Source organism: Neltuma alba, unplaced genomic scaffold (assembly GCF_004799145.2).
Source record: "Neltuma alba isolate B1F8T4 unplaced genomic scaffold, ASM479914v2 tig00012092_pilon, whole genome shotgun sequence".
Lineage (NCBI taxonomy): Eukaryota > Viridiplantae > Streptophyta > Magnoliopsida > Fabales > Fabaceae > Neltuma > Neltuma alba.
The window spans coordinates 82,648-106,494 of record NW_021636649.1 but is presented as its reverse complement, the minus strand read 5'-3'; the positions used below and the strand labels follow the sequence as shown (position 1 = coordinate 106,494).

The 23,847-nt window shown below is 39.4% G+C and overlaps 5 protein-coding genes across 9 annotated transcripts; 1 reads left to right on the top strand and 4 right to left on the bottom strand.

Moving 5' to 3' along the window:
- LOC114722384 (ACT domain-containing protein ACR1) lies at positions 1 to 3,745 on the top strand. 3 transcript variants are annotated; one of them, XM_028908412.1, is made up of 8 exons: positions 1 to 291; positions 830 to 976; positions 1,145 to 1,190; positions 1,775 to 1,889; positions 2,042 to 2,109; positions 2,315 to 2,947; positions 3,039 to 3,143; positions 3,224 to 3,745. In XM_028908412.1, exons 2-8 carry the CDS (start codon positions 903 to 905, stop codon positions 3,620 to 3,622), a joined length of 1,440 nt encoding a protein of 479 aa, XP_028764245.1. In that variant the 5' UTR covers positions 1 to 291; positions 830 to 902; the 3' UTR covers positions 3,623 to 3,745. The 3 variants fall into 3 exon arrangements, with proteins under 3 accessions (XP_028764245.1, XP_028764248.1, XP_028764246.1); XM_028908415.1 differs by having other exon boundaries at positions 696 to 976; XM_028908413.1 differs by having other exon boundaries at positions 693 to 976.
- Positions 3,746 to 4,656: 911 nt separating this feature from the next.
- On the bottom strand, positions 4,657 to 7,330 carry LOC114722416 (uncharacterized). 2 transcript variants are annotated; one of them, XM_028908449.1, is made up of 3 exons: positions 6,627 to 7,330; positions 5,824 to 6,011; positions 4,657 to 5,524 (listed from the first exon to the last, which is right to left on the bottom strand). In XM_028908449.1, the coding sequence occupies exons 1-3, from the start codon at positions 7,273 to 7,275 to the stop codon at positions 4,853 to 4,855; spliced, it is 1,509 nt and encodes a 502-aa protein (XP_028764282.1). In that variant the 5' UTR covers positions 7,276 to 7,330; the 3' UTR covers positions 4,657 to 4,852. The 2 variants fall into 2 exon arrangements, with proteins under 2 accessions (XP_028764282.1, XP_028764283.1); XM_028908450.1 differs by having other exon boundaries at positions 6,630 to 7,330.
- Positions 7,331 to 8,852: 1,522 nt separating this feature from the next.
- Positions 8,853 to 9,686, bottom strand: LOC114722376 (VQ motif-containing protein 29-like). Its single transcript, XM_028908392.1, has one exon. It carries the CDS (start codon positions 9,454 to 9,456, stop codon positions 9,007 to 9,009), a length of 450 nt encoding a protein of 149 aa, XP_028764225.1. The 5' UTR covers positions 9,457 to 9,686; the 3' UTR covers positions 8,853 to 9,006.
- Positions 9,687 to 11,925: 2,239 nt separating this feature from the next.
- LOC114722375 (uncharacterized) lies at positions 11,926 to 15,233 on the bottom strand. 2 transcript variants are annotated; one of them, XM_028908389.1, is made up of 3 exons: positions 14,847 to 15,226; positions 13,074 to 13,311; positions 11,926 to 12,399 (listed from the first exon to the last, which is right to left on the bottom strand). In XM_028908389.1, exons 1-3 carry the CDS (start codon positions 15,165 to 15,167, stop codon positions 12,251 to 12,253), a joined length of 708 nt encoding a protein of 235 aa, XP_028764222.1. In that variant the 5' UTR covers positions 15,168 to 15,226; the 3' UTR covers positions 11,926 to 12,250. The 2 variants fall into 2 exon arrangements, with proteins under 2 accessions (XP_028764222.1, XP_028764223.1); XM_028908390.1 differs by lacking the exon at positions 11,926 to 12,399 and adding an exon at positions 12,466 to 12,661 and having other exon boundaries at positions 14,847 to 15,233.
- A 686-nt stretch (positions 15,234 to 15,919) lies between these two features.
- On the bottom strand, positions 15,920 to 21,947 carry LOC114722411 (ran-binding protein 6-like). The gene is made up of 19 exons (XM_028908444.1): positions 21,192 to 21,947; positions 20,443 to 21,075; positions 20,086 to 20,283; positions 19,824 to 19,928; positions 19,627 to 19,689; positions 18,581 to 18,655; positions 18,268 to 18,374; positions 18,026 to 18,143; positions 17,867 to 17,933; positions 17,684 to 17,781; positions 17,491 to 17,547; positions 17,237 to 17,404; positions 17,013 to 17,105; positions 16,830 to 16,921; positions 16,684 to 16,750; positions 16,534 to 16,600; positions 16,300 to 16,430; positions 16,111 to 16,202; positions 15,920 to 16,007 (listed from the first exon to the last, which is right to left on the bottom strand). Exons 1-19 carry the CDS (start codon positions 21,945 to 21,947, stop codon positions 15,920 to 15,922), a joined length of 3,075 nt encoding a protein of 1,024 aa, XP_028764277.1.
- Positions 21,948 to 23,847: the final 1,900 nt, after the last annotated feature.

Below are 23,847 nucleotides of genomic sequence, written 5' to 3'. Positions count from 1 at the left end.
GCCTTCTCTCTCCTCCGTCCACCGGCTTCACAAAGCCTCGAGCCTACCATCGACGGTGCTATTTATATTTGCTTTCCCAACATTGACGCAGCCAGCCTTCTCTCTCTTTTATGTATAGTTAATCACGCCCCCACCCGTCTCCTTGTTTTTCGGCTTACATGTGGAAACTCGTAATTGTGATTTCTGAGTGTACCTTCAACCCACTGCCAAACATAGACATTCAGATTTTGTCTACTCTCACCTCTCTCTATATTCCTTGAATTTTGCATCTGCTGTGAGCTTTTCCCCCAGGTAACCATCTCATTTCTTGCCATTTATGTCCATATTCTTGTCCAGTTTTGCATTCGTTCATATTTGACATTCCCTTGGACCAAAAAAATATTTGACATTCCCAAATAGGCATATTTCCTCGACATCATCCAAACCAGGAAAAAATCTTAACCCTCCAACGATTATTACGCAAATTAATTAAACTTTGAATTCATTGGTGACTTCTCCTCATATTTCCGATCGAATGCAACTTCCCGTCTGTTTTCTCTAAGTTACTAGGATGTGTGAGAGCATTTATAATTGGTTTCGAGCAAGCGATAGACAGGAGCACGTAGTTTTGCGATAAGACGACAAGCAATCTATTATTTTAAAATAATTATCTGCGTTTCTGGAATTGTGGGCGCGATCGCTTATAATACAAGAAGGATGGCGCTCCTGGCTTGTCGCGCGTTTTGCTTGTCGAGTTGTTCTTCATCAACGCGTTTCTTGTTCTTCCTTGGATTTCACAACGTCTCCCGACTGGAGCTAAAGTGGCCTCTCAATATATAAATACCTGCAGTGTACTGGTATATATTCGTGTCTTCGCCCACCGCCACCCAACGTAGGCCGAAGCTCCATTGGATTGCACAGTGATGATGGAGATAATTCACCAATCGCGCATCGATCGGGAGCTTGAATCACTCATGGAGAGAATATATCCTCCCAGGTACTAATAGTTACTAGTACCATTTTCAGAGCTCCCTCTCTGACTTCCATCGTTTGTTTTGATTACGTCCTATAACTAAGAATTATGTTCATAGTAATTATTCTTCAGCAGTGTGCTCCAAACTCTAGTTAATTGGTTTCCATTTCCCATGTTATTGTTTATGGGCAGGGTGTGCATAGATAATGACTCTCGCGAGGAATGCACCGTGGTGAAGGTCAGTTTCAAATTTTATTTAATGTGTTTCCACATATTAACTGTTCTAGCCCGCCTTTAAATTACTTATAGCGTTCCCTTGTTGGTGATACGACAATGATAGCTGTTCACAGCTCTACAGAGTCCAGAGCTGGATGGTTATATTATTCTAGGAATAAATATCAATATTATATCAAGTGGGGAAAAAAAAAAGAAGAGGAAGGAAACAAGGAAAGACGCCATAATATGCTGGGTGGGCCCTTGCTATTCTGAACCACAGCTCCCTTTGCCTGTCACAAAATTAGGATATGTTTTGAACAATCCCAGGAGAGTACAGGTGTACCTACTTGCACAAGTTGGTTTGTTAAAATAAGAAACCAAATCTGGGTGTTACTCTTTGAAAATGACGCGATAATCCAGTATTGAAACGAAAGCGCTAGAAGATGCCCAAGAGGCAAAGCAGAGAGGGTGACGATTGTAGGAAGGGTTTGAGATCATTCTGGCAATCATAGAAAAATAGACAGGCGGCCTTATGTATAGTTTGATCATTCTGGCAATCATACATCTCATCGGGATTGACGAATAATCGTGTGTCCACAAAAACAGGTGGATAGTGCAAACAAAGATGGGATACTGTTGGAAATGGTCCAGGTGTTGACAGATCTAGACCTCGTTATCTCCAAATCATTCATTTCTTCAGACGGTGGATGGTTTATGGACGGTGAGTCTTTCTTCAATTCCTTATTGTTTTGCCCCAGTGCCATCTTTTATGAACCATGCACGAGTCACTTACCTAGAAGACACGACAACGAATTGAAAATAATATTTTTTGGCTAATCCTTGTGGCGGTTGTCTTCTGACGTGTGATCGCAGTGTTCCATGTGACCGATTCGTTCGGCAACAAACTCATCGATGAGAGCCTCATGCTTTACATTCAAAAGGTCTCTCTCATCTCTTCCCTCTCCATTCAGTAAATTAAAAAGGTTCATGATTAAAGAAAACACGGACAGAAAATTATATCTACTGCTATCTCTCTCTCTTTCTCTGTTGTTGAAATTTTAAAACACATAGCTCATTTTAGATATCATTAGTTTATTCAATGAATATTTTGAAAGTAAGAGAATATGCACGTTGAGGAAATTTCAGGCTCTGTGTGCGAGTAGACGAGGAGAAATATCCAGAGAAAAACTTGGGAATAGCTGGAAGGAAGAAGAAAGAGTATGGAGGAAGAAGACGGCAGTAGAGTTGACTGGGACGGATGGGCCGGGCTTGCTATCAGAAATATCGGCCGTTCTCGTAGAATTGGGCTTCAAAGCCACCTCGGCAACAGCCTGGACCCACAACGACAGAGCAGCCTGCATCATCCACGTGGAGGATGATTCCACATCTGGGCCCATTGATGACCCAATCAGATTGGCCCACGTAGAGCGGCACTTAGAGTGTGTACTGGAGGCCCGCGGTGAGAAGAGGAGCGTCAGGCTCACAACCTTAGCCGCCGGACGCACCCACACGGAGAGGCGGCTGCACCAGTTGATGTACGCCGATAGGGACTACGAACGGTGTCGGGCGTGTGAGGCGGAGTGCGGCGGAGAGCACAAGAAGGAATGTGATGGGACGCACGTGTGGATCGGAAGGTGCGAGGAGAAAGGCTACTGGGGGGTGAACGTCCGGAGTAGGGATCGGCCGAAGCTCTTGTTCGATACCCTCTGCGTACTCACCGACATGAACTATGTGGTGTTTCACGCCGCCATTCGCTCTGCTGGCTCCATGGCTCACCAGGTACCTACTACTACTGACCCACCTTCCTTTGCTCCGCACTCAATGCATTTCTCATTTCATGCCATCATCAGAATTATACGTTGATTTTCAGGAGTACTTTGTGAGACACAAGGCTAGTTCAACACTGCTCAGAGAAAGCGAGAGGCAAAAGCTTACCTTATGTTTAATCGCTGCTATAGAGCGCAGAGTGTCGCATGTAAGGGCCATAACACTCGGCTTCAGGGTTTTGTCTGCTCGGTTTATTTGACAGTACAGTTTGAGTGGACAATTTTGCAGGGATTAAGGATAGACATCAACACCGAAAACAGAGTGGGGTTGATGCGGGAGCTGACCCGGGTGTTCCGAGAGAATGGGCTGTGGATATCGAGGGTGGAGATTGGAACGAGAGGTGATAAAGCGGAAGGATCATTCTATGTGACGGATTCAGCAGGCGGGGAGGTGAACCCAAAGATAGTGGAGCTAGTGAGACAACAGGCGGGGGGGTCCATTGTTGCAGTTCACAGGTCTCCCTGTAGGATGTCCACGGCCTCATCTTCGAGTTCCACGCGTGAGCACAAGAGTGGTATAGAGGCCGTCCGTAAATTTTCACTTGGAAGCATGCTTTGGTCTCAACTGGAACGCCTCTCTGACAGTTTTGGATCTATCAGATCCTCCTATCTTGCCTACTCCGAGTGATGTCTGTGCACAGTGCCCTGTATATATCATAAAGGAAATCAGTTTCTTCTTTTAGCTTAGCTAATTATGTTTCACGTGAAAATGCCATTCTATGATAAAGCACCACAGATCATATTAGCCCGCGTAATGTTTTTGTTTCCATTTCTTCGGTCCTTACCCATTAGAACCGATCATTTTTTGAAAGGAAGTGAGACAAAAAATCGGCGGGAGCGCAATACTGTGGACAAACAAATGACTTTGGTCAATGCCACCAGCTGCTCATGCATCGGTCGATTGTCATTTACTAAAATCTAACAAAAACATACGGAACCAAAAATGCAAGTGTAGAGTGCAGGGGTTGTTAAAGCAGGGCGCGAATCAATTATAGGATTTATTGCCCGTCGTCAAAAACTCATTTAAAATGTCAATCATCTGACCATGTTGCTACTTGCTATGGACCCCCTCTGCTAAACCCAACGACATTAAACAAGAAATCAGACAAACATGCAGTTGGTGATATCTGATAACCTCCAACGACAGCCGTGGAATACTTGTAATTATGATAAATGGTTTTCGAACCGTAAAGTTGTGATTTTTTTTTTTTTACGCATGCATTTGATATCGTGGGTAATCTTTCAAAAAATTACGAACCAAATTAATTCGGATTGAGCCGAGTGGAATCCTTTTGGGTGGTAAGCTCCACCACCACGTAGTTAATGTTGCTACGTGCTCAAAAATTTTGGTCAAGTTGGAACAATTTCCTGACCCCTTAATCCAAGCGTTTGGTGGTAAAATTTCGTGATTATTAATTGAACTTCGGGGGTAACAATGGGGTCAAGCGAGTGCCCCACTCTATCTGATACATCATAGCAAGCCCGGGTGATCTACCAGGTGCCAAGAATTCGACTACTAATACTCATTTAGAATTTTAATTTCGTAAGTTTGGCACATAAAATGTTAAGCAGTTTGTTATAAAGCTTTTATTATATGTGGGCATACGAATAATAGTCGTTAACAGAATTGATGACCTCAATTCACCTGAAAGTTGAAACTCAGTATCAAATCAAAGGAAGCTTTATTGCTTGGCGATGGAATTACTAATAAGCACAATGCACAGAGGGGAGTGGCTTTATGTACACAGAAAGTTTCCAGTGGCTAACAGTTGAGTACAGAGACCGTATGCAAATATTCACAAATAAAATGATAATTATCGTAAAATGACTTCCATCCCGGGAAGGTTTTGTCGCATTATTACATCACATCAATATCATCAACGTTAAGCCAGTCGTTAGAATCCTTGGACTCGGGATGACGAGCTCTTGCATGCTCCGACCCCCTGCTTTCGACATTGCCTATATCCTTATCAGAGTTTGGTGAGCTTCGACCTAGTTGTACCCAATCCCGAGAGTCTTTGGTTGAAGAATCAGAACCTGAGGTAACCTTTTTGTAACTTACAGGCACATCACCATCGTCCTCCTCAAGATCACTAAATGACACATCATCATCATTAGCTGCAGGCATCGAGGTTCCACTAACTCCAGCTATTTCAGAATTATCCTCATTCAACCAATCATCTGCTTCATCCTCAGTATTGTCGGAGAATTTGTTTGTGGAAGTAGATGACGACTGCTGTGCACTTGGTTTCGGTGGTGCTTCTTCAATTACAGACTTGTCAATTACTTCGATTTCAGTGCTTTGAACAGGATGCTTCTCCATTTCCACATCAGGCACAACCGCAGACGGGGCTGCTTCAGCAACAGAAGTCCGCAGAGGTTCTGGTTTAATTTGAGCATTGCTGGGCACAGAAAGATGTTGTTCCTCCTCTTTTGAGTAAGCAGTGCCCCTTGCCGAAAAATCTGCTTCTTGTTTTTCCTTTCTTACTTCATCTAATTTGATTGATAACATTGCTCTAGCTTCCATGATCTGCGCACAGAACATAAAATCGCTTGGATCATATGATATAGAAGGATCACGTAAGAGACATCAAAGTTTATTAGCTATTACATTATCTGAGCTCAACCACAAGACACTCATTATAATTTGAGATCAAACTATAAAATTAAAATGCCGAGCATGGTAAGAATAGCATATTTCAAATGACTGCAATCATTTCACTCATTTGGTTAGAACCATCATAAGCAAGGAAATACTTCACACGGCATAACCAAGTCAAATTAATAGATCAATGAAATTAAATCAGTTCCAAGCAAGCTTTAACTCACTTCTGGGGATGATAGAAGTTCAGCATCCTGTTTGTTGAGTCTTGGGTGAAGGAGTACAAAATAAATCTTCCAAAAGCAACCGTCGCTCATATATCCAGGGCACAGTTCCATCCTAAGAGCAGCTAATCTAGGAGCCAGACGTTCAACTGCTAGAGCATGCTCTTGTTGAGCATCAGACAATTCAAAATCTGCCGAAGAAAAATTACACAAACAAGAACATCTCAGACTTAAGAATAGTAATCCTTATGATGAATTGGAGAAAATATGGAGCCTATTTTCCTCCGTGTGAATGATTCAAGTGTTCAAATTTAAGATCCTAAATGAACATGCAAGATGTACATTAGTATGCACATGTAAATCAGGCAAAGGAATTTCACCAAAACAAAAAGGGAAAAGGAAAAATACAACGAACAGCCTAAATCTCAATCTTCATGGAGCCAAAGAAAAAGAGTTAACTCATAATGACATATGGAGGAATGGATTTTCACTTCACGGATGGCACTATAATCAATACGTTGGAAAACATTCAGAGATTTAGAAAGAAAAAAACTTAAGACAGTGCAAATATCCGACAACTGAAAAGCAACAGACTGAATGAATCTACAATTATAAACATTATGCAGTGTTCTTACAATGATAACTCATGCCAAAATTTAATACCAAGGTCATTTTGATTTTAAAACAAGATTGGAAAATGCGACATAAATACTTGTATAAAACTTCTTGTTCCCTTGAATGACATACAATTACTCAATCGCTACTTCTATTGACCAAAGAAAAAGAGACGTAGAAATCCCAAATACCATCAGAATCCGCATCATCAGGCAGAGGGAAATCCAACCAAGTCTCCGGATGCATCGCTAGGTTTCTCGCATAGGCCACCACCTCCTCAGTCACTCCAACCACACCACCAAGCTCATATTCCTCCAGGGAACGTTCCTCTTCGGATCCAAATTGGAGGAAATTCGACGCGATCTTCGTAATCTCAGATACCGTCCTGTTACCAGAAAGCTTTGAGATTCCGCTCTTGAATTTCCCACTAATCTCCGCAAAATCGCTTCGGATTCCGGAAATAACATCTTCATCGGACAGCTTTGAATAGGAATGGTCGCTCGATTGGTCATTTCGTTCGTCCGGATTGGGAGGCGAGATCTGAGTTTGAGGAGGTTCCGATTCTGGCGGCGGGGCAAGGAAAGAAGCAACGCCCCAGAACTGGCGTGATATGGATTTGGTGAGCTCGGAGAGATCGTCTTTGACGCCCCGTGCAGACGGAGTAGATGCAGGAGATGATGATTGTGAATCGGGTTGAGCTGCCTCCGATTCGGGTTTGAGAGGTGATTTTTGGTCGCCGCCATAGTTGCTGTTGGGATCAGCATTCCGGGCGTCGTCTTCATTTTCGTCGTCATCGTCAAGCCTGAGAGAGTTCGCGATTGACCTTGCCAACCAGGCCATGGTTGATTCCAAGCTTCGTGCAAATTACAATTTTTGCAGTCATCACTCAACCACACTGGAGAGCACTTAAGAGGGATAAGACCTCTAGCTACGACGTCGTTTTCAGGATATTGTCATTCAGTATTTTTAATCTTTCTTTTTATCTATGTATAGTAGAATCTGAAACTTGACAGGGTCAATTGAAAAAATATTACTCGAATCAAAATTGATATACAAAAATCTAAACATAGACACAAATTAAATAAAAAAATGTTTCGGGCGGAGATCCATTTCTGAAAAGAGTTATAACACAATTGAGAAAGAAAAAAAAAAGGATAATTTGAAGTGATTTATTACGAAGGCAAAAATGAATAATCTAAACTCTAAACTGAGTTAGAAGGTAATTAAAAGAACAAATATAGCATCACCGCCATGCTATTTTTTATTTTTTGTTTTAAACATTCAGTATTAAAATTCATATGAGACCTTGACTAATTCAGGTTAAACGGGCAGGGACCGCGCAGCCGTTTGGTCGTCGTCGTCGTCTTCTTCTTGTTTTTTCAATTTTTAACTTCCGTCTCATCAAAGTGAAAGGTAGCGTTCAAGAGCTAACTGGAAAAAATGAACACTCCGGGCAAAACAAAGGGGGGACAAAATTAACGGCGACATCTTCCGCGAATTACGACCGGCAGTGTCATTGTTGGAAGGGAATCATATATACATAGCTCCAAAGCATATCTGTACTGTGATCACATTGGAATAATGGTTTCAACACCTTGATTTAATTAGCATAAGCAAAACAAGCGTAGTTTCAAACATGCATCTGCTTTGCGCGTATATTTTGCATGGGGATGGAAGGAAGACGCCTCAAAACCTGAAGTTTTTTTAGGATTTATTTGGACCCCAGTAATAGAAAATTGGAAATCTGGTCTTTCATATTTCATCTGACTTCAAATTTACCTGAGAAAAACTTCATTGATGTTGTGATGGAAGCCAGTATTTATTAGTTATCTCTCCTGCACCAGTACCAACCTCAGCACTCAACTGGAGTATAATTATATATCCCCGCTGCGCAGTTGATTTCCTTTCAAACAATCGTCCGATCAGCCATCAACTGCTTGTCTACGCTTCCGGGTGATGTATGCTTCGCATCACATGTTTAATGAAATTTAATTACGTATCTACGCTTGATATCATTCTCTTATTAATAACTGCTACTTGTCCGCACTTGCAGTATGTAGAGCTGAAATGCTTTAAATTTCGCCGTAAGAATCTCTGTACTTGCCCAAGAGAGGAGCACCAAACGGAGGCGCCACACAAGACACAAAGTCGTTGTGCTAAGTTACGTTGTAGGATATACATCTTACCGCATTAACTAAGTCGTTAGTTTTTGGCGGCTTCGAATTAATGACGCAGCACGTGCTAATTTTGTCTCAAGCTCAGGGTCGTCCTTGTTTCTCAAAAAAGGAAAGGTGAATAGTCGCCTGCGGGAGTTTAGAGAAAGTTGCCTTCTCTTGGCACTTTTCCGCCTCACTCCCCCTCTTCCTTTATATTATAGTAGTTTATATAAGTGGAAAGGACAATACATCTGCTGGGGTAGAACGGTAGATAATAAAATATATAAGTGGGAAGTGCATTACATATGATGAGGTGAAACCTGCTTTGCTGGTCATAGTTGCCAGACTTAAGGAGACAGAAAAAGAGGGGCGGGGGAAGAATAGCAATTATTATAAGAAGGCGCATACAGATTCATCAATTCCAGGGCGTCCCCGAAAGATCTTGATATTTCAGTCCCATTCCCATTGCATCAGCTTGCAAGTGATCCTGCAGGTACAGATTAGACGTAGGCGCTTGGGTAGCCCAATTGAAGTTTGGGGAGGTTACTGTCGCACTGTCTCTGCCGGAAGCATCAACAAAGGAAGAAGAAACAGGCATAGGTACTGCGGATGGAAGGCCTTGAAGATGGTGATCATGAGGCTTGAACTCGGGTGCACCAGTAAGCTGTTGAACAAGGTCCCGGAAGTTCATAGGATCCACCTTGTACACTTTGATCGGAGGTGGAGGCATCGGCGCCACCGGAGCCTTCTTGCACGGCTTTGATGCTGGCTTCCTCACTGAGTGCAGCCACGAATCTGCATGTTTCACATCCTTTGATTCCTCTGTCACCGATGAACCATAGCAACTGGAATAATCTTGCATCATCGTGCAATTTTTCTGAAGATATGGAATGTTCTGTTTGGGGGTTACGATATGATGATGATTGCTTAATTAAGCTTGCTGGCCAGCTTGCCATATAGCCGCGTATATATATATGCACAAGTATAGCGATCCATATGATCAGGTAGATTAAAGTAGCCACGATTAAGGCATGCTGATAAATGATAAGTGCGTTTTCAATTAAAGACAACGACTTGATGGGGAGGCAGCTGGGGAATGAATGACAGTATGTGGAGGAAATTCAAACGTAGGTTTTGTCGTGACCGTCGGCGGGTGTACGAGGTGACGTATATGCGAAAACGAAGGGAAGGAATGTCTGTGTATAGTCAAAATTACGTAGTTGGACAGATGAGCTTTGCCGTATTAAAATATTGGTCTAAGTTTTGTGTATCACTGGTTGTGTCAACATCTCTGTTTCAGCGAGGGGTTTGACATAGTAAACTAAGAAAACAATACAAGTGTGTAGTTTCAGCTGGGGACAGACGATGGGGGTGATTCATTAGCCGCCGCAGTCCTGTTCGGTTGAAGGGAATTTAAAGATCCATTATTATTATTGTTATTATTATTCAGGCAACTAAAATTTACTTTGTTGGCCAAGATTATTAGGCACCTAATCAAAATACACTCGATCCCATGCGTATTTGCATATGGTGATTCTACTGCTTTCAAAGCTGTATTGGAATCTCGTGGTCCTGTAATATGCCAAGTTATGGAACCCAGCAGTGTCAATTCTATAAAAATCATGCAACGCCCCATCTTTGGACAAATACATTTGATCACATGGAGGCCATCTATTTAATTCTGTAGGATTTGACATGTTGCTGAAGCTCCCAGTGCAAAAGTCTACGGACCTTTGTCGCGTAAATAATCATGGGTCCCTTTGTCCCTTTCATTCATTTGATGAATTAACGCCGGGACAGTCTCTTAGAGCAGGAATGATATTCATGTAATGATCAAGCCGACAGAACTGTGGCCCTGTTTTTGCTGTCAAGTTTGAGGAATCTAAACTCCTGACTTCCCCTGTTTTGTTTTCATTGAAGATGGTATCGTGTCCTGTTTACCATGGTGCATACAATTTCCATGTTTCCTACGGCGCCAACCTCACTCACTTTGACTCTGCCTCTCTCTGCCATCGAACCACGCCAATTATTATTGTCCATAAGGGTAATCTCACTTTTCTTTCCTGTGTAAATAATTATGGCATATTCAGATAGTAGCAAGGTCAGTTCATTGGTCTTGAGTTCTGATTATTCCAATCAATGATTGAATCAAAGTCGCGCATGCTTGCCGACATCTCTGAGGTACGAACCGAACATTTCGTGATTTCCGGATAACTTCGTGTTTCACATTATTTTCACACGCATGGATGGTAGGAAGGTGCAAACTGCAAAGAGGTGAACAATTTGCCCAACTGCTGGTTCCAGGCTAGCTTAATGATTATTAGTCAATGTTTCTGCACTAATTAAACTGCTAGCAGTTGTTTTCTATCAAATCACTACGATAATCTACACACGTGAATTTGAAAAGAAAAAGAAAAGAAAATTACACTAACCTGAATGATAAAGTCAAGAACGTCCAAGAAGAGCCAAGTAACAACATATGCGTTTTGGTTACGCTAAAAAATGTCTTTTTTTTCTTATTTCACCCCAACAAAATTCATGAAAAATTTTGGCTAGAAGCAAAGAGGATGTTTGGTTTCATTTATTCTAAGTAATTTTGTTATGCAAATAATTATATGAAAGACACCATACTAAGTAATTTATTCTACAAACAAGGCCTTATAATTAGGACGGAGGTAATATTAACGATAAAAGTGATTTTCTTGAGTGTTCTGAAACACCACTAGAATTATATGACCTATAATAGATAGCTATTAAGTGGTATTTGTGTTAGTTTTTTAGAAATGATTTTAAGGGAGTTGAGATAAATACATAAGAGACTTTTTTTTTCCCCTCAACATGCGTGAAAACACTTTATTAGGTGATTATATACGGGTTGGCAAACTCTCCTAAGTCTAACTATATTTATTTATACCAATAAGTATTGATTCAAATGGTAAAGAATTGTCTCATAACTCATAAGGTCATGACTTCAAATTCAGTTGTTAAAAACTTTGCTAGTGAGTGATGTAAATACTGAGTTTAAAAGCATATCTTGATCTTGATCAACCTCAAGCTCTGACTCATCTAATCTTTTCTTGTGATGAAAAAAAAAACTATATTTATTAATTCTGGGGCTCTGAAAGAACTCGAAGAAGGAAACATTTGGAGAGCGGGTTGTGACGTTTGTGAGTCCCCGGCAACAATGAGTGTGAAGGACTAAACTTGGGGTCCTTTCCATATCCTCCCAAATATGTATGAATACGCGCACACGTATTCCTTGATATTTACTATTATTCTTTTGTCATTCCTTTGCAGAAGAAATTAAATATCAGTGAGAGAGTGAGACCCAGACTAGAAACACCAGCCCACGCCCTTTGATTCCAAAGAAGACTCATATGCATATGCATCTGTTAACATCAAAGGAGCAACTGATCGATGCATTAAATATCTTTACAACAGTCACCACATAAGTTCAATCCCTCTTTCCCAGTATAAATAATGTACAACAAAGGGCCACTGTTTATGCTCAAACTTTAGGCTCGCAACACAACACAGCCTGCATTGTTTTATTCTACTATACAGACACGAGAACAGAACAACGTGATAATAGGCAACGAATTCTCCCCATTATAACTCGAACCCATATGTACATAAGCTTCTTTATGTATTCTCTGATTTTAATCTGAATCTTTGCGTACTAGGCGGCGGCCATGCCTTGCAGCAGTGTAAGTTGATATTGCAGAGCCCGTCACGCTCAGTGAGTGTTTGGCAAACCCAAAGCTCTTTTTAGTCGCCAACCAAACAGTCCAAAAGAATCCGATCCAGCCTGACTCGTATTGGTTTCCATGTCCAAGTAACATTAAAATGTCATTAAACCCCCCCCGGGGGGGGGGGGGGGGAAACAGAGGCGAAGTAAAGCAATTCGGTGTTGAACATGAAAGGGAGAAGATATGTTGCAGTTTAGAATGGTTCAAACATCTCCACAAAGATAGTCTATAAATGCTGTCAAGAGATCTATAGGAAAAAAAGTGTAAACAGGTAATCTGGTCTATGGCAAATGTCTTGACTGGTAAGTCTATCCCCATTATCTGCCGACATCAACACATTAATAAGTCACTAAAACTCATTATGAGTCCAGTAGGTGGTACATAACTCTCATCATTTATGTAATTATGTACATGATGTGACCAAATAAAAATCGTACTAAATAGAATAGGACAAAATATTAGCTTGGTTAAATTTGGCAGTGCCTGCCTAATTGAAAATAAAATCAACACCTTCGATTATTCAGTTCGGCTGAAATGAAAATGTATTTGTTTAGAATCCTAATTAGAATCACATATTGTCCAAGAAACATATGCCTTTGACACGCCTGAAGCAACTGCATTTTACAGTTCCAGCATCTGTTAAAAATATCTATAATCATGTCATAGCATATAAGATGAATCAGAAACAAGATCCGGTCGATGCAGAGTACGAGGTGGTCAAACAACTTGTTACCTGTGGTTATCAGAATGGCGACAATTGTCCAGAATGTAACGGTGGAAATAGTAAATATGGCTACTGATAATGCTCCGATGTATATAACCGTTACAAAAGCAAAGAACAGTGCCAAGAATCCTCCTGCCGCTGCCAAGGACATGAGAAGTGAGATGACAATCGCATTTATGGTTGCAGCCAGAAAGAAAAGTGCAAAGACAAGCAGTCCAGTCAGAGCAACACAAGTAATTGTTCCAACCTGCAGCAATTTAGGAAAACAAAACACAACAATCAGAACAAGGTTAAAAAAAATAACAAAATCGACAAAAAGAAAGCTACCATGCTCCGTGTTTTTGATATGGTGATGTGCTCTAAGTAATTTTCTTTTGGAGGTGGGAAATTCAAAAAAACAAGTAATATTTTCTTTTATTTTTCTCTTTTGGGTGGATAGAGAAAATAATTCCTGATAAGCATTATGATTACAAGAGGAAAAGCATAAATGACGCCGAAACTAACACTCAAACTTTCCATGGACTAATAACAATCCTCCGTGCTTTCAGTGACTTTGATTCCTACCTTGAAGGCAAACAAACCTACTTGAACTCCTATAGCAGAATTCTTCTCATTATGTTACCGGCACAATATATGTTATAACTATAACTTAACTATTTCTTAATTCAAAATCAAATAAGACTTTCTGTTTATCCAGAAATACCAACACCCTTAATTTGTAAAACAAAGATATTTGAACAAAATCCAAGTAAGTGCTGTCTTATATCCTACAATGCCGATCAACAACAATAAGTTGTCTCCAATATGCTATTCTTTTGCCAACCTTCTTCAAAGTGTTTGGAGAGGATACCATAAAAACTTATTAGGGTACATGCCCCAGCATAAGTACACCCATGTATAAAAATTAACAGAATATTAAACGAATGGAAATCCTCATGAGATAATTGCTTCAAATAATGCTGAGGAAAAAGGGCACAGAAAATCAATCAAATAAGATCAATTCATATGACTAACATTGAATATCCAGAATATATCATTTTTTTTGAAAAAGAAAATAATATAATATTATCATAAAGCAAGTCGAAATCAACAGCTTAATAACAACAACAGTATGAAGAAGAGTTTCCATCAAGTGAGGGAAAGCACCAAAAATAAACGACTGAAATTTTTTTTTTTTTTTAAAAAAAGTATTTCCAGGAAGCTTAGAAACAGGGTAGGCAGACATATTTGCAATGGATATTTTTCCTCACATATCTACCTATTCCGTTTTTAATCATCGTAATATAGCTGAACAGCAGAAGCATAAACAATTTCAAACCTCTTAAATGATCGAATTAACGGCCAGTTCATGGCAGATTGGCAAGAGTTGACTAGATGTTGGATTAAGGAGTATGAAGAGAAGATCCGTCTTTCTGCTTTCAGATGGGTTGAGACCCTTATAATAACCTTTTATACTTATCATACTCTTGACATGAATAACTTTTGCCCCTCTTATTTGGGGAGGGGGAAAAATACTCCTGCAATTCTCACATGCGGACACTACTCTGCCGCTAGAATGGATTGTCCTTTTATAGCTATGAGTAGGTCGTGTGCGGACACTACTATCAATCAGAGGCTTCAGTCTTGAAGAGAATGAATCAAATTAGACAAAGCAAAATAATCTCCAATTTCCCGAACGAAGCACACAAGATAAAATTATACAACGTAAACATAGAGATGATTCAACTCCAAATTTTCCAGCTGCATCTAGAAACCATACAATAATGCTAAATAAATACTTACGGAGATGACCAGGAGAGCTCGGAGGGGACTACCACGACGTGTCCAGAGAAGAACATCGCGACCAGTATTTTTACTGGCTTCCGGGATGAGAGGGACGTTTTGGGAGACGGAGATCTTGATTCGGTTGAGCATGGTTGCCGCGTTATCCGGTGCCGGGAAAATAATCGAGGTAATCAGACGGTGAAGAACCCCATACAAGGTCTCTCTCTCCCTCTCCCTCTCCCTCTCCCTCTGGTGAGGCCCACGGGAGCTCCCGTTGAAACTCTCGTCAGCGTCTTCTCCGGCTACCTCCCCGTACATTCCATTCGGCTTCTCGGCCATTCTCAGTGACTGAAAGGGGGGTGGTGAAGAAGACGGAACCTCGGCTGAGTTCACTCGGGAGTTATGGCTTGCGAGGAATGGTCGCAAAAGAAGCAGAGGGAGCAGGGCCCACGTGTCGAGTACTTAATAGGGGCGGTTTTGATTGTTACTTTATGAACATCGACAGTTCAATGAGTAGGCAACACGTCGGCACGTGACGTAACAGCGATGCATCGACGTGGCTAATATTGCGTCGACCGCAAATCTTTCACAAGTGTCCTCCCATATTGGATCTGGTCCCTTCAAAGTTAGAATCATTTTTACCTTATTAATTATTACGATGATTAGTTATCATCTGATCTTGATCCGGGGTTACACTAAAAAATTGCAAATATATATATAATTGAGTTTATTTGGAAATATTTCTAAAAGGGGTTGAGAAATTCGGCCACGATGTCAAACTACATGATTGATGAAAAGAACAGACTACAACTATTCAACTAATGTATTATTCGTTTGTGCGATAGATAAATTCAACTACACGCTCAAAAGATCAAATTCTTTTTCCTTTCTCCACAGTCGCCTAAGTAACAATGTTTGGTGTGTTATTGACTTCTTGTTAAATAAACAATCATGACGGGGCTCCAAATTGTCTTAGCAAAGAAATGATCAGGCCTGTCGTTTCCTCAGTTGCCAGATTGTCACTTTGTAATAAAATCTGTGAAGAAAAAAAATTACTTGAATAAATCAAAAGTAAGGAGAGAAGGGAGACTTTAACTCGAGATCGTCACTACCTCCTTTAAAATTTGAACAGCCTGATTAAGATTCTCGTTGTTGAGCCCCAGCAGATCCTGATCAGCCCTGAAGCAAAATAGAAAATGATACAGTTTTCAACTTATTGTTGAAGTTCACTCGAGATTGTTTCAACAAAATTTGAAGACACAGTTGGGGGGGGGGGTTAGACCTTTCTAACATTTGACACAGTTGTCTGTGTGCATATTTGGCTTCTTCAAAGTCAATCCTTAATGGCAAGAAATTTAGCCAGATCGGGACCACCTGCTTATTACCAGTAATTAAAACATAGCATATTATAATAACATAGGAGTAATTAGAAGCCCTTCCAGACCTAGCCTATGCAACTCAACTATCTTACCCGAGGGCCGTTAATAGCCTCACGCCTGAATTCACACACTTTCCCCAAAGCTGAAACCGCGGCATCATATGTCAGTGCCCTCCCTGATTCGGCTCCACGCTCTATTAAATGGTATAGGCTGTCGATAGCCACTGCACAAATTCACCGCTTATGCATGTTCAATAAAAACTAGTTTACACTCAGCTCCAACTTCCCTACTGTGCTTGTGAAGGTGAATCTAATTAAGGAGGCTACCAGGGCCATCGAAGTTGGGTATAAGTCCTCTATGTGTAGCACATAGACCAATCCCGCGTGCAGCTTCCTATAAGATAAATATGTAGAAAAGCTCAGAATATAAGTTACAAAAGAAACAGAGCAGCTGGCGCATTCCGCAGAAATAAATACCCGTTGAAGCTGAGGACTTTCTGAGTAACAAGCGTCCATGACGACCAGAGCATATGTATCACGATACCTGATCCAATAACATTGACGAAAAGGGCTCACGAATATTAAGGTCTCGTAATTGAATTCAGATACATCACAGGTTAAACCTTTGCAATCTATCTGGGTAGTCCTTCAAAATCAAGTTAAAAATGGTGATTGCCACTGCTTTCACTCTATCTGGGTAGTCATTATCACGACCCTGCCCGAGAGTCGAATCAAATGATCAAGACATCATCATGCTTCATATGTGTAAGTTGAGAAAATTAATATTGGAAAATAGCGGAACTGACCCATAGCGCTTCAACAGCTGGCAGAAGCTTGTCAGCATGAGTTAAGAACGCAGACTTCAATGTATATATCATTGTCACCATGCAGTTTTCACCCTTCAATCGGAAACACGAAGATACAATTTACTGCTCTCAATCGTGAAGCACAAGGGATTTTCCACATAGTATATGTTCAATTATTTAGAGATTAAAACCCGAAACAAAAATAAAAGAATTTTAGCACGGACTTGAATTATTTCCTCCTCTGGTTCCCGTTTATCACTCGCATCGATACGAGACGATGCTTCTTCCCCCGTTTCTGTTTCCACATTGGCAAATGACTTCTGAGAGAGGACTTGGTATATGCGATCTGCAATCTTCTTGATTAGATCCTCATGGAAAACTGTTCCTGAGATCTGCACAAGCACATTGTTATGTCCCCATAACAGAAGCACAGAAGCCAAAGTTTGTGTGTGTGATTTCAATGGACGTTTCCACGTACCGCAATGCATGCGTTGAGGCTTTTTAACATTCCTATGCGCATCGCTCTGTCGATTTCCTGCAATGATTTGAAGCTCTCTTAATTAAACTAGCCAGCTCAGTGAAAGAAATTGCGAAACAAACAGTATGGGTTGAAAGTTGAAACAGAGACCAACGAATGATGCAATAATTTTAACGGCCACAACCACAAATACCTCGTGTAAAGCTTCGACCAGAGCTCGTACAGTGAAGTTAAACAAAAGTCTCTGGGACTGCTTTCTGTGTTCGCACGAGAGCAATATGCTCGGAAGGGCTAGAAACAGAAATTAAGGGAAGCTTATACTTAGAAATGCAACCCAACATTTTAAATAATATTGTTATGATGGAGTCAGAAATACCTCTAACAGATGTTATTTTTGCATCAGGGTCGGTACTGCTGAACAGGCAGGTCAAAAGAGGGGAGACCTAATCATTGGAAGTCGCAACAGTCACAAGAAAAAGTCTCAATGTGCGTGTTTATATATGTATCGAAATCAAAGTTACATGACTTGTATTACCCTGGCAGCCCAAGGTGCGAATTGTTCCTGGAATCGAGCAGCAAACTTCGACAGTAAATCACAAGCCAAAAGTCTTTGCTTAGGGCAAGTCGAATTTTGCTTATCAATGGTCAACGTCCTACAAAACAGATATATATACATATTGTTATAAATGGTGGCCGCCAACCTTTTACAAGTACCTTAAAGCTGATCGCAGCAATGTTTTTTAAGAAAAAAACTGAAGGGAAAATTTGAAGCCAAACATGATGTAGGGATTAGTATTTTCAAGAGTCTGAATCAGCACAGGCATGATTTTGTTAAGGAATTGGTCAGCGACGAGCTGCGGTAGTTTGCACAATTGAGACAATGCCTGCATCGTACGTGTTAATTAATCAACTTCATGTAAGAAAGGAAGAAATCATCCAACTATTTATAGTATAAGCTAAAGGAAATAAAAGAATAATATACTATAAGGTAGCTATGTATGTTGTCCAAACGAGCCCTTCTTTAATTTCTTGGATTTTCAAAAATGTTACAAGCTATACTAGATGGTTGATTAGGAGAAACAGAATATACCTTTAATATGTGAATTTTTACTCTGTTGTCGGTATCCATCCAATTTTTTGCGATTCGATACACAGTTAGAAGAACCTTCAAAGCATTACGATTCATATTATGAGCAGCCGAACTAAAATCAAAGTAAAATTTAACTCAGCTTTCCAAACTAAAAGTGGCCATATATGGTGCGGTAGTAAAATTGCAACTGGAAAAAAAATTATTTATGCTTTCATTCTTTAGTGCCCAATCGTTGCTGCGCTGGAACATGCAACTTTGCTAAGGCAGCATATTATCATACATAGCCAGCTGTAAATAATCTCGCCATAAAAAATAATTCTAAAAATTAAAAATCTTCATAAAAATGGAGAAACTAAAATTAAATAAGTTTTATATTACTTCACTAATCATATTATCCATTTCTATTAAAGGACAAATTTAAATAACATAAAGCATACCTCGCTAAACTATTCCACGGAGAGCTATATAATAACTTTCTAATCAAATATTTGTAATTGAAATAGCAAGTGTTTTCCAACAGTACATTCTCTGTCCAATGATGTATGAATATATCATCACATTTTTAACAGAGAGATGGTAATATATATAAAAAAAAAATATAGATCTATATTAAGATCACTTTCCTTTTCACTAATATTTTTTTTTCCATTTCCCCTCTGTCATCAATTAAATATACTTCAACTACATAATTCAATCCTGTTTAATTATAAAATGCTTTTGATTGAACCATATAGATTTAAAAATAATTAAGATTAATGTAATAATAATTTGTTAGGAGTGCAGTGAAAATGTAATATTTATTATTAATAATTACCTGTTGCGCATCATTTAAAAGATAAAGGGGCTGGTCCCGGCGAAACCCGAAAAAAATGTAGCTCAGGTATTCTATGGATTTCGCCCCAAATAATGATGAAGACACGAAGGATTTTAGGGAATCCACTGTTTCTTGATAGTACCTACGAAAAATGACCTGCCCCAACAAATTCAATAAAATCAGCACGTCCATGGTTCGACAATATGACTATGAGGTATCAATTAAGATATACCGGAAATGATACTGCCAGTAATTTTAGAGTTTCCGCAGCTTCTTCCCAGAACTTCTCGCCTCGCTGCAAGAAGAGAGCACTTAACTCTGAATGTTTATTAGAATTAGAATTCACATTAACACAATTTAAAAGCTTGTCACTTACACTAACATAGTTTAAGCAATTTTGAAAGAATTTCCATGCCTAGTCATAAGTACCTTTAGAAGATTTAGCAATTCCGGCACCAGATCTTCCAAGAATGACTTCACTTCCTCAGCGCCGCAATTGGTAATCAGGCGACGAATTACTATTGCTGCATGCAACTGCAGATCATGTATATTTATTTATGTATCCGCGAAACAAGTTAGTTGCGCATGCCATAAGAGAGAATGTAATAATCACATGGAAATTTGAGGTTAAGAAGACAGCCAAATTTGCGTTCAAATTAAAGATTACAGAATCCACTTAGTGTCTGTGTACCTGAACACGTGGATAAATTGAAGATGATCTAATTATGGTGACTAGTCCGGGGAGGAACTTGTTCAGATATTGGACATGCTCTTGATCAGAGTCCGTAATTAAACATATAATTGCTTCAATGGCAGCCCAAAGTACGCGAGGGTGGCGATCAGTCAATGAGATCTCGAGCACTCTCTCCGCATGGTCACACAACACTTCCTGTGGCAGCCACAGAGAAAATAAATATAGAGGAAACAGTTCACATACGTATTCCTTAATGAACATAGTTCATTAAGTGCTTGAAAAATTACGTCTTTCTTAAACACAAATAACACTTCAAAATTAAAAAGAACAGTAGCAGGGAAAAGATCAAATTACGGGGCCACACGCGCCTCCAATTGCAGAAAAAGCAATCAATCCTGCATGACGGGTCTGCCAATCTGCTGAAGTCAAATACTGTGGTATCATCTCAATTCCAAAGGAAACTAGTACGTCTTCCTGTGCGTCCAAGCTGACCCGAAATAGTAAGAACTTTCCTAGTTGGTAACTTCCCGAGATCCCCGTATATTCACTCGATGGCGTGTCTATATCATACCAAGCAGGAACGTCTGCTATACAAAACATCAAGCGCACGCAATTCTCGATAATACTGCGTTTAGCTTCATTAGAAAGCTTATGAAGAAACTGTGAGGCTTGAACCATATCCTTTTCATCGATTATCTTAATGATTTGAATCGCCTGGCACTTGAGAAAAGCGTTGTCATCTGCAGTCGCAGCAACTTGGAACATGCAGTCCAACACAACATCAAGTCGCTTCAAAAAATAGTCAGTATAATACCTCGCCAGTTCCGCCAAATCCATCATTCTAGGTTCCACAATATCGATTTGACCGTCCTTGTGGAATGCTTGTAGGAACCTAATCATTGTTGCTAATAGGTGGTCAATTCCGTCGTAAAACTTCCAACGGTGCAGCAGGCGTACCAACTTAACAGAGGCATCAAATGTCAAAGCCTGGATATTGAGATTGGGAGAATCAAATAGCTGGAAGAATCTAAAGAAAAGTGCCTCACGTTTGGCCCACCAAAATTTGTATGCTCCTAGACATTCTTCCCTTGTCTCGGGCAAACACGATAACACCCTGAGGGCCATTTCTTGCTTCGTTTCCAAGTCGGTATGAAGGGCCTCGGATAAAGATAGTCAAGAAGTTCGTTCCATCTTTCGATTTCAAAGATCCTGGCGGCTATTTCAGATAAATTAAGCATGTTAGGTATTGTTTCACGGTGCTGAATAACGTTAAGAAGCAGGGGTTTGAGGTGGACAAGGACTCGTTCATCAATACTTGACCGGTCTTGGCCGTGAATCTGATTTAGAGTCAGGTGGAGCAGATCAAGGGTGTGGATTCTGATACCAGAGGGAAGAGACGAGTTGAGGAGTCGAGCGAGCATGAGAGATAAATCATTTGGGAATCGATGGGCACAGAAATGCCAGAGGGCCTTGAACTGTGATTGTGGATTCTCTTGAGAAACCGAGGCGTTAGCGAAGTCGCAGACGAGAGATAGGTAGCGCGAATGGTTATTGGAATCGAAAAGGTCAACAGCCGCAAATTGGAGCTCGTTTATTTCAGCTCTAGTGAGTTCTTGATAATCTTGGACGGAGATGATGATGCGCCGCCTTCTCTTGGCTTCTTTACTCGACTCAGGACGAATCTTAGCTGGCACTATATGTATACCTTTGCCATACCTGCGCTGGTACTTTTTGTTGAAGAACCTTTCTTTCTCTACCTTCCTCACATTTACGCGTTCACGCTTCTCACGACGTCGAGGAGGCGGTGGTGGAGACGCTGGCCGTGAAGAACGTTTACTACCAGAAGTGGCGGATGCCATTGTTGGGGAGTTCCGCGGGTCGGAGGGTGAGGAAGTAGAGGAAGACGGGAAGGTATTGGAGCTTTTGAATATTGGGTTTAAGATGCTGGGATTGGAATCTCATGCACAAAACACAAATACCGTTACGACAGTTGGTGACGTCGGCATTTCTCTATCGCCTCCCACCATTTCGCAAGCTAATTAGTACTTAAAAGTCTTTAAAAGTTGACCTTAATAAAAGGTTATCTTTTTTTTTTTGTTTAACTGAAATTTGGAAGGGTTATAATACTAGCACTGATATTTAATATACGAGTTAGCTAACTAATTTTAATAAATTAAAAAAACTAGTTAAGTTAGTTATTTGTAATAAATAGGTATTATTTTTTCTAAAATATCATTACTATTTAAGTATATTGGCCAGAATTACCATTATTATAAGAACTATTTTTAAAAAAATAGTTAAATATGAAAAACAAAGTGGATTGGGGTTTTATATTTAGGATCAAAATAAAAGTCAAACTAACTCTTATATTAATGATCAGAAATAGCATTAGGTTCTACCATTTTGTCCATGTTCCGCTGAGGAAAAAAATTCTACCAAGCTTATATAACTGTCGCTGGTTCAAAGAGATCAGGTTTATTTTCTAGGAAAAAATATCAATATAAAATTTGACTAACTTTGAGAAATTAAAAAAATTACTAAATTACCTAATTATAGTATATATTACCTGATCTCTCTAAAATACTTATGTGTATCGTTAAATTATATACTATCTCTGGTTCTAATCATAAGACATCATTTGTAGACTACAAATGAAATCTTATAATTAGAACCAGAAGTAATATTAAGTTATAAGTAAGGCAAATTGGTTTAGAGAAAAGCTATAAATATAAATAATTTAAAGTAATTTAACAACTTTCACAATCTTTCCAAATTGATTAATTAGATCTTACATTAAGAACAAGGTAGTATGGTTGTATAATATATCTGATTTAATTAAGTGATTTTGAGAAAGTGGAAAACGCTTCAATTTTTTAGTTTATTCAAAAGTAAAATTTGTGCGACTGTTTTGAGAGCATTTTTATTGACCGACTTTTCTACATACTAAAATAAATCATCAGTAAATTTATTTATGCATCTCTATATATAAAAATAAGAAAGAGGGTCATGTGTTACAGACTCTTCGCGTGTGTGTGTTCTAGTTTAATTAACGTGGATTTCAAGTATTTGTATCAAACTTGAGATGAGTTATATTGTTGACATTTTATAATTTTCATGTTTTCTGTTTATATTAATATTGATTGCTTCCCTTTTTTTATTGTTATTGTTTAGATGCATATTTGTTGCCAAAGAAACTTATATGCTCCTTAAAAATGAAAGCATTAATTAGATTAGCAAAAGTTGTAATAAAAAAAAAAAAAAAACACAAGCAAAAGGATTATTTTGTCATTTGTATTTTCATAAAAAAATAAGTTAGAATTTAAATATCATCATTAATGACATTATAATTTTTTTCAATTTCAGATTTCGCATGCGTTTTAAAAGTTCTTTTTCTCGAGGCCATGAAAATTCTTCAAGTACTGGGATTTTTTTGCATGCTGATATTCCCTTCTTTGTCTTTTCGAACTGTTAATTTCTTCAAAACGTATCATGAAGAGTTCACCCTTCCTTCATCAAAAAGGGGGGGAAAAAAAAGAGAGTTCACCCTTCATTATTATGCTTGTATGTAGTGATAACAAGATTTTTTGTAAAGTTGAATTAGTTAATAAAAATATAATATAATTCACATCTTGTGAAAATGTGAGTTCAAATCCAGTAACAGTATAATAACTATATTAATAGATGATCTGTAATTATTTTTTCATATACAGGGGTGTTGCCTAAAAATAATATTTATTTGGTGTGCTGTTCAATAAAGAC